A 10,702-nucleotide genomic window follows, 5' to 3' on the forward strand; every position below is an offset into this window, starting at 1 on the left:
AGTATAATGCTGGACAGAAGGATGATTGGTAAAGAATAGAGTGTATGGTTTGAAGCTGAGAGAGGAGGAGGAGGTGAAGCAGTTCCAGCCAGCTTAAATATTTTAGGTAGACACAGTGATGTGATTTATAGGATTGTTGAGTTGCAAATCTAGTTATTTTGTGATATGTACTGTAGTCTCAAGTCTAGTAAGGAGAGAGGAGTAAAGATAATAAGGATTTGTGAGCAGTATGTTAAGCAGGGGAGACAGTAAGCATGTGTGAGAGCGATTCTAGCTTTCTGGGTGAGAAATTTTTTATTTCTGTATAACAGACCTAATTTAAGGTGGGTTTTCCTAATACAATTATTTATGTGAAAATCAAATTTCAGTTGATCGTCAGTTGTAACGCCGAGGAGTTTTGAGCTTGATTCTACTACTATAGGGGTATTGTTAAGTGATTAGATAGTGAAGGAGGACTTAATATGGCTGGCTGTTTTGGGGAGGAAGAGTAGTAGTTTTTTTTTTTTTTTGGGTTGAGGATGAGTTGATTTTCAGAGAGCCATGTTTCTGCAGAATTAAAGGAAAACTGGGTAGCTGATAGGAGTTCAGAGGGGGAGTTGGCTATTATTATGACTCTAGAGTCATCAGCATATTGGATAATAGAGGAGAGTGGACATGAGGTATAGAACAAGTTGGTAAAAATATTGAAAAGTAGCTTGTCTAAGGTAGATCTTTGAGGATTCAGTACATGAAAACCAAACACTAGAAACAGAGGAAAAATATCCCTAGAAATATTATCTGTAAGTAGGGATATCTTGTCTGTAGATAGGGATATTTCATAGTATGGAAGAAGGTTTTACCAGAAACAGAGGGAAAAATATCCCTAGAAATATTATCTGTGAGTAGGGATATCTTGTCTGTAGATAGGGATATTTCATACAATGGAGGAAAGTTTTACCAGCAGTCCAGGGGATATTTAGCACCTTTATCTTGCTATCTTACTAGTAGTATTTTCACACACTTTACTTTGGAAAATGCATGTAATAAGTGGGGAGATTTAGCGACAGTAGGTAGCTCAGATAGGCGATTATGTTATTAACTAGAGAAACATATAGAGTCTGGGTTTGAGAGGGAAAAACTTAAAAGTGGGTTGGGAAACAGTCTTGGGTTGGCCATTTCTAACACCATACTCACTGTAGTTAGCTTTGATTAAATAACAATCGCTACTTGGATAAAAGCTTGGTTATTAGTTCTACTTTATCAAGCTGGCAATTAATTCATACTTTAGGACTTGTTTGGAGGTGCTGCTGTCCACTGGGTACGCTTGTCATTTCAGAATTAACGGCTCCTATGCAGGCAGATTAGCACTGCTTAGACCGAGGGTTTTTGCAGGGAGCTGGGGTTTAGGACTTGTTTAGAGGTGCTGCTGTCCACTGGGTACTCTTGCCGTTTCAGAATTAATGGCTCCTATGCAGGCAGATTAGCACTGCTTAGACCGAGGGTTTTTGCAGGGAGCTGGGGCTAGAGAAGGATTAGAACATAAAAATAGTACATAAAAAGTTAGGAATATATAGCCTGGGAGGGGTAATGCTTTTAACTGTCAACGTGCACTCTACTAAGCACTATACCAATGCAGTAATTATGTTATAACCAACAAACAGCAAAACCATTTGGTACACAATAATCATACTAAGACGCTCTCCCCAGTTTAGTGTTTTTAAATGCCCTGATTTTGATGTCTTCTTTTCCTCCAGTTAATGTTATTATGCAAGTATTCCCATTTAAATGCATTTAGCAAGAAAAAACACTTATTTACATTTATCTTACAATGCAGGCACTTTTAGTTCAGAAGCAAACAGGAAATTGCATTCAACACAGTAATGCAGTTACCCTTTGTTACTGTTTTGTCAGTATTTCACAGTACGTGTTCCTTTATGGCCTGGTTATGCTACAAAAAATAACAGCTAACACATTACAGTCTTTAGACAGGAGGAGAAAATCTGTTTCATTCAGTAGCAGTAGATACAATGTGTCTCACTTACGATATTGCATTGTATCAGGTTCAACAGACTGTAAACCTAAGCAACTAGCAAAGCAACTTGTAGTTCAACTTAAAACTACAAATTATCAGCTGCAGGTAGTCTGTCTGAACAGCCTATTAACATTACACAGTATGACACAGCTTTTTAAATACATGACTATGCAGTTTAAATACTGTTATTGCAATTACTAATAATGCATCGTAAAAAAAAAATACTGGATGTTCAGATTAAAAGAACAGTTAATAGATCTTATCCTCTCTTTACTTATAGCTATCGCCAAGTTTATCAGTGAGCACATTATCAGTACAGCCACCCATCTAGAAAAGGATAGGGGAATGGTAAGGAATTCCAAAATGGCACTACAGAGAGACGGATCTGATATAACTTCAAACAGTAAGTGGGTTTCTGAGTTGGGGGGGGGGGCTACACCAGAAACAGAGGAAAAAATATCCCTAGAAATATAGGGTTGCCACCTTTTCAGATGCCCAAAGTGGGAAATTTTTGGTACAAATGTCAGATTTTGCAGGGCAAAACATACCCACTGCCAGTACAAAGGACAGAAATTCACTTTTTTGCCTAAGTAAAAGCTTATTATTGTAGCATTTTAGTTGTTAATTCTGTTTCTTATAACATTTAGGTGTTTCAGATACAGAATAACTGTTTTATGCAACTATCACATAAAATATAGGAAATATTTTTGTCCTAAAATCTCAGGACATTTGCCATTTTTCAATTTCTTTTGCAGGACACAACTGCCTAAAGAGGGACTATCCCTCACAAAGTGGGACAGGTGGTAACCCTATAGAAATATTATCTGTAAGTAGGGATATCTTGTCTGTAGATAGGGATATTTCATAGTATGGAAGAAGGTTTTACCAGAAACAGAGGGAAAAATATCCCTAGAAATACTATCTGTGAGTGGGGATATCTTGTCTGTAGATAGGGATATTTCATAGTATGGAAGAAGGTTTTACCAGAAACAGAGGGAAAAATATCCCTAGAAATACTATCTGTGAGTGGGGATATCTTGTCTGTAGATAGGGATATTTCATACAATGAAGGAAGGTTTTACCAGCAGTCCAGGGGATATTTAGCAGCCTTTATCTTGCATTCTTACTAGTAGTATTTTCACACACTTTACTTTGGAAAATACATGTAATAAGTGGGGAGATTTAGTGACAGTAGGTAGCTCAGATAGGCGATTATGTTATTAACTAGAGAAACATATAGAGTCTGGGTTTGAGAGGGGAAAAACTTAAAAGTGGGTTGGGAAACAGTCTTGGGTTGGCCGTTTCTAATACCGTGCTCACTGTAGTTAGCTTTGATTAAATAACAATTGCTACTTGGGTAAAAGCTTGGTTATTAGTTCTACTTTATCAAGCTGGCAATTAATTCATACTTTAGGACTTGTTTGGAGGTGCTGCTGTCCACTGGGTACTCTTGCCATTTCAGAATTAATGGCTCCTATGCAGGCAGATTAGCACTGCTTAGACCGAGGGTTTTTGCAGGGAGCTGGGGTTTAGGACTTGTTTAGAGGTGCTGTTGTCCACTGGGTACTCTTGACGTTTCAGAATTAACGGCTCCTATGCAGACAGATTAGCACTGCTTAGGGTTTTTGCAGGGAGCTGGGGTTTAGTACTTGTTTAGAGGTGCTGCTGTCCACTGGGTACTCTTGACGTTTCAGAATTAATGGCTCCTATGCAGGCAGATTTGATATAAGACAAGAAGATACAAGATAACAGGTTATCACTAAATAATATTCCAAAAGTGCATTTGTCACTTGAACTGCTACTGTTGAGTTAATCATACAGGTAATAAAACAGAAGGAAAAATGAAGGTAAGTACAAAGTAGCCCACTCTGATTTTATAGCACAAAAAGAAAGAATAGTTTTACATACCTGTTTAACAGAAAGAAAAAAAATGCCCTAAAAATTAAAGATGGAAGTAAACTAGTTTAAAATACATTTCGCAATTAAGTTTTTGCCAAGTCTGAAGAGTTAACTATTCTTAACATTTTGTATTGCTGTGATACAAGGTACTGTATCACCAAATTTTTGTATGTGGAATGAGATAAAAGCAAACAAAATTTTGATCTCCTTTGCATCTCCCCAGGGCTGCAATTTGTCAGGCCTATTTTTGTGCAACATTTATTCATGTATCGGGATAGTTGCTCGGCCCTCATGATTTATATTCTTGAAATGTTGCAGTAGGTTAATTTGTTATTTTGGATAAAAACTATTGCTCTTCCTTCTTGACTTTTACCATCCAGACTGCTAGATGAAGTTGCATCACAAGTGGCACATGTGAGGTGGGGCACATGTGGATTTGTTATCCAGACACCATTGGGTTGTGGCATAAGGTAACATTAGGAGTAAAGCTATACTTATTAAAGTCTGTAATATACCATACCTGTGGTATCCACTGAAGTCAGTATCATAGTAGTTGTGTTCCTGACCCCCCACCTTTTCCTAAGATGAGAATATAGGCCACCGACACTGCAATCGACTTCTCTAGCTGAGTCTTTCAGTATGTAGATGCATTAGTCAAAATGGACCTGCTGGTGTCATAGTCGGCATGGTGAGTTAATGATTAAATCTTGGCCTCAGGGGTCCCTGGCAGACTCCTGAGTTCTGGCCACTGTCTGCATGAGATATACATATTCTCCACGTCTCTGTACTTTTTTCTCTACGTACTCTGGTTTCTTTCCACCTCTCAGAAACATGCTGTTTGAATGGCTACATTAAATTGTCCATCGATATGTTGCATTTAGTCTTGACCTTGTGACCCACCCATGCCATGGGTGAAAAGGACCTGAAAAGAATCAGTTCATTTACTCAGTAAACAAAGAAATAAAGAAAGAAAGTAACAAACAGCAAATAAATAAATAATCCCTCCACCCCCACAGCCATCAGCCTTGTCTGTTTTTTAGTGCTTGCTTAGTCATATGATTTTATAATTTCATGGTAATCTTGTCTGATTGTCCATAATGATTAAGTAGCTTCACTGTGATATGGTAAATGGTATCTCATGGGTTCTGTTTGCATTAGCAACCTCTCATCCTTGTTAATATCAACTATTTAAATGGTATACTTGATATTATGTCAGAGAACCTAATTCTATTTAAACAAGCATGTTGTTCAAACAAGCAGAACTAACTAATAGCTTGTATTTTCTCCATATTTTAGAATGAATAAGTAAACACAGAAGCATGAAAACAAGAAAATGTTTTCCATCACATTAGAAAGTAGACATATACCATTTTGAGAACTGCAATGGAAACAGCATTACATAAGAACTCTTCTACCACCTCTGAAGACGCATCCAGTCATCAACCGCCTGAGGGACACCGGCTTTGGGAGGTCATCACGATTGCTACCGTCACGGCAATTGTAAGTTTAATAACTATAATAGGCAACATTCTAGTTATGGTGTCCTTCAAAGTCAACAGCCAACTCAAGACAGTCAATAACTATTACTTACTCAGCCTTGCCTGTGCCGATCTTATCATTGGGATATTTTCAATGAATCTGTATACTTCTTATATACTGATGGGATACTGGTCTCTTGGAAGTCTAGCATGTGACCTTTGGCTAGCACTAGACTATGTAGCAAGCAATGCTTCTGTAATGAACCTGTTAGTGATAAGTTTTGACAGATATTTTTCAATCACTCGCCCTCTGACCTACAGGGCTAAGCGTACACCAAAAAGAGCTGGCATCATGATTGGTTTGGCTTGGCTTATATCTTTCATCTTATGGGCGCCAGCCATTTTATGCTGGCAGTACTTTGTTGGAGAACGAACTGTACCACCTAATGAATGCCAAATCCAATTTCTGTCTGAGCCAATTATTACATTTGGCACTGCAATTGCAGCTTTCTACATCCCAGTTTCAGTGATGACAATATTATATTGTCGTATCTACAAGGAAACTGAAAAGCGTACAAAGGACCTGGCAGAACTACAGGCTTCAAATTCTGTGACCGATCTTGAAAGTATCAAGCCACAGAAAGTGCTGCTGAAGTCATGTTTTGGTTGTAAACAGCAAAAACACTCTAAAAGAGAGAGGTCCCAGGCATCCTGGTCTTCATCCAACAGAAGTACCTCAGTGAGTGCAAAGACAGCTCAGACACAAAGTAGTTCTAGTGAATGGTCTAAAGAGGAACAAGGAACTACATTTAGTAGCTGCCAGTCTTCAGAAGATGAGGAAAAGCAGACTCCCAAGTCTTCCTACCAAGTATCTTTCAAGAGTCAAACTAAAAGCCACAATGGAAATATTACAGAAGATGAAAATAAACAGACTTTTAATGACAGCCACTCCAGCAAAAATAATTATGAAGGTCAGAAGTATTTTCTTTCTCCCACCACATGTCACATGCAAAAAAATAAAAAATGTGTTTCATACAAGTTTAAACTGATTGTAAAGGCTGAGAATACACAAGACACCAACAACATTTCTACAAAAGTTAAAATTTCACCATGCTCAACCTCAGAGAAAGATCCCTCTGTCAAAGGCATGGACTTGAACAATCAAATTACCAAGAGAAAAAGGATGGTGCTCATCAAAGAAAAAAAGGCAGCACAAACTCTGAGTGCTATCCTTTTAGCCTTTATACTCACCTGGACACCATACAACATAATGGTTTTGGTTTCAACCTTTTGCTCAGAGTGTATACCAGTTTCTCTCTGGCATCTTGGATATTGGCTATGCTATGTAAACAGCACAGTAAATCCAATCTGTTATGCACTCTGCAACAAAACCTTCAGGAAGACTTTCAAGCTCTTGTTACTTTGCCGGTGGAAGAAGAAAAGAGTGGAAGAAAAAGTATACTGGTACGGGCAGCACCAAGCCGGCACTAACAAGATACCGTGACATAAGATGATCATGAATTGTAATGCTTGCACTGTACTATAAAATATGATGTTGCACTTACTTTACTGTATGAATGCAAACAAGAAATAATGTATGTGTGTGTGTGTGTGTGTGTGTGTGTGTGTGTGTGTGTGTGTGTGTGTGTGTGTGTGTGTGTGTGTGTGTGTGTGTGTGTGTGTGTGTGTGTGTGTATATATAATATACACAGGGGATGTCTACTTTGAGAGGCAGTACTGAATTATTTCCTTTCCCTGCTATTATTTCTGAAGGTGTTCCTTCATTACTGGGCCAGATTATTTACCTGAAGTAGCTTTGTTGCATTAATGAACTCCTGTAATAGTCTCTGCAATTAAAACAATGAAACAGTATCAGAAGTAAAACACTGAAACATCATAGGCCTGCTGGCACCAAACATAATTACATTTTGGTCAGATGTTGCCACAGTTCTCCTTAAAATTAAAATAATTCGCTAACAAAAATGTTACAACAGTTATAAAGAAGAATGCACTACGGCAAGTATAACTAAAACATTTAGCTGCAAAAGTGACAAACATATTAAAATCTAACAGAATTCATTTGAAAGCATGCATCTGTAATGCTCTTTCTTTCTATAATATAAAAGAAAGCTGAATGAAAACAAAATACAGGCCTTGGCAAATTTTAAGAGAAGGTTTCAGATTATGAATGTATTCTGCCTATGGCTGAGGCTGCTGTAACTGATTCAAAATGTATTCAAAGTGAATGTTGTTCTGCAGTCAGCTTCTTTCTTTGACAAAATAACAATTAATTCAAGTATTATGCTGATTGCCAACAAAAACAGCTTATCTAATGTACCAGTTATTTTTATAGCTAAATGGTTATATTATAGCATTTTATTTATTTATTTATTTGTTTATTTATTTATTTATTTATTTGATTTGATTTGTTTACTGGGTAAGTGGGCTAGTCCAAGGACTGCTTTCAACTATGACCAGGTCCAAAGACAATGTTTAAAAATATACATAAAACATTGGACCCAGTTCCAAAAGACTTGCTCTCAATGTAAGTGACCACTTGCACGGAGAGCAGGCTATGAGGAGATCTTTTGGAATCTGTCCCCTTGTGCCCCCAGTGAAAGCCTGTTTATAGATAGGCCTTACACCAAAGTAGGTCACCTGAACTGAGAGCAAGTCTTTCAGAATTAGGGCAGACTTACAATGAGAGCAACTCTTTTGGAATCTGGCCCATTATTTTCAATGAATATAAAAAAAGAAAAGCAAGTTCTAAATTATTTACAGAAAGGCTAGCAAGCATTCAACATCAATTAGTAGAAACATGACATACCAAACAAATCAAAATCAGCAATATTAAAAATATTTATAGATTTTGCGCATATGGCTTTAGTGTGTATAAAACCTTGTTGCACTGGGAAAGAATAATAAATATATAAAAAGGCAGAATTTAGTGTAATAGTGAGCATGGTATATCATACGGGCTATTCATTTTAGAGATGTTGGTTTGAGACTGAAGCAGATTTATTTATTATAACAAGTTTCTTTTTCTTCTGGACCTTCACTGGAATAAGATAGCAAGGAACAGTTTAACATTTCATTCTGTGGATGGAATGTATGATTTTGTACTGCCTACAATGCTGTATTAAGTATTACAGCTGAGCTGTACAGTGCATATGGAAAACCTCTGTAGCCTATTAAGGAAACTGATGTCATAACTAAGAAATTTCAGTTTAGAACATTTAAATTTTTTTGGTTATTGCTATGTAAAATTGACTTGTTTACAAGCCAGTCTAATTATTAGGTGATTTAAAAAGAGGATTTTATAGTCTGTAAATCACTTTCCTGCAGCACGGCTCATTTTTAATATGGGATGAAACTTATTTAGAATAGTTATGCGAGCTTTTTAGTCATCCATCCCAGTTTGTGGTTTTAAGATAAAACTGCTGCTAAGGGTACATTAGATATTAAAAAGCTTATGATTGAGAAAACACTGAAATGCAGATGCAAATGCTGGTAAAATGACAGTTGTTCCCACATGCACTCTTGTCTCTTAGTACCATATCTTGCTTTAAGATCATACAGCTCTTTCAGATTCTAGCTCATGTCTGGTCACATTTTATCAGTACCAAGTGACTACTACATCCTTCATTATGAACCAGCTAATTCTATATGAATGGTAGTATCACAGAGAGTATAAGGCAGAATCAGTCCAAGGACTATTTGCGTTCAGCCAGTGCCCACTCTCAATGGGCACCTCCTACCTCTTGGAGAACAAAACAGGTTTAGCCAGGGGAGAGTTTATGAAATAGGTTTTGCACATTTCATATTCAACATAACTGCATTGTGTGGTTCAGTTAAAACTCTGCTGTATTAAATTATTAGTTTCCAAAGATCATAAGCTCATTACCTTAATTAAGTAATTTTTTAACTCTCTGCTTTGTTGCTGATATGCCAGCTTTGTTGCCATGAACTCCATTGTACGCAGCATTTTACTACAGTTGCCTGATGTGAAATCTCCCATGATGACTGCTAAACTCCTGGCATGAACACACCAAGCTCTGCATGCACAAAACATTGCATACTCTGCATTGGCACCAGTGTCCCTCATATGCTGTCACATGCCTCATTGTTCATAATTATTTTGCACCTTTTTGTACTTTGTGCTTGTTACCTATCACCTCCCTCATTTCATATCATGCCTACTCATTCCAGTCTAGGTGCCAACTGACAAGATGTATCTTAAATTCAAACAAGACACCAGATTAGTGACAAACAACTCTAAAACTGAATAGTGGCAGAAACTACAAGGAACTACATTAGGCCATCCAAAAATGCTGGGACACTAAAAAAAACTGGTCTTGTGCCAGATGCAAAGCTCATACATTCCTTCTCATAGAAATAAGGGACATTAGTTACCCACTTGACCCAACACAGTTCCCTCAATTCCTTTGCACAAGTTCTTACAATACCCCATTTTGACTTTAAGGTCATTACAAAAACAGATGTTGAAAATTTGCTAGAGAAGACTGACTACTCATATCACCCTTTCTTCTATTCCATTCATCCTGACATTGTTAGGCTTGGGAGCAAATTACACAGCAAACCTATCACGTTCATCTTTAACCTAACTCTTACAAACAACAGTCCTGACCAAATGAGTTTCTCTTAGATGGATAGTAGGAACCCTTTGACTACACTGCTGTCCCCTTTGTGGTAAGATATAAAGGAATTATAGAATGCCTACTAAAAGTGGAAGTTAGTACTTTAAGCCAACATTTGGTGGTTAGAACAACCCATAGCACTAGGTTTAATAATGGTAAAAACATAAATTCTTTTTAGGATAATGGGTCCATTAGATAACACAAAGCATGCACTTTAACCAGCAAATTCACAATGAATGGACTTTTCAGTTCCACAAAGTAACATAACTTTTAAGAACTCTTTACTGAGCACTTCTGGAGAATACTGGTAAACACATGGCTAAATATTCCATTTATAACATTGTTTGTGGATAACCTGTGCTTTTCATCATCAATTACATATAATATGGCATGTAAAAAAAAGTTAAGGTGAATAGTAGTTATTTAATATTTTTGTGAACAGTTCCTGGTTGAGCAGAATAATTCCAGAACAATCCAAATTATGCTACCTACATCCAGGCTCCTTTGATTCAGGCACACTTTGTATTTTGCAGTGAACTTTGTATAACTGTGGCAGATTTGCTATTGTAAGCATAAATCATTTTAGTAAGTCTGCCTTTATTTTTCAGTTGTTTTGCAACCAATATGTCTGCACTGGAAACAGTGAAAACGTTCAA

At 37.1% G+C, this 10,702-nt stretch overlaps 1 protein-coding gene across 1 annotated transcript; it reads left to right on the plus strand.

Moving 5' to 3' along the window:
- The first annotated feature begins 2,798 nt into the window (after positions 1 to 2,798).
- Positions 2,799 to 7,754, plus strand: CHRM5 (cholinergic receptor muscarinic 5). The gene has a single exon (XM_044074158.1). It carries the CDS (start codon positions 5,294 to 5,296, stop codon positions 6,890 to 6,892), a length of 1,599 nt encoding a protein of 532 aa, XP_043930093.1. The 5' UTR covers positions 2,799 to 5,293; the 3' UTR covers positions 6,893 to 7,754.
- Positions 7,755 to 10,702: the final 2,948 nt, after the last annotated feature.

This window comes from Protopterus annectens, chromosome 6.part0, assembly GCF_019279795.1.
Source record: "Protopterus annectens isolate FY-2018-M chromosome 6.part0, PAN1.0, whole genome shotgun sequence".
Taxonomy (NCBI): Eukaryota; Metazoa; Chordata; order Ceratodontiformes; family Protopteridae; genus Protopterus; species Protopterus annectens.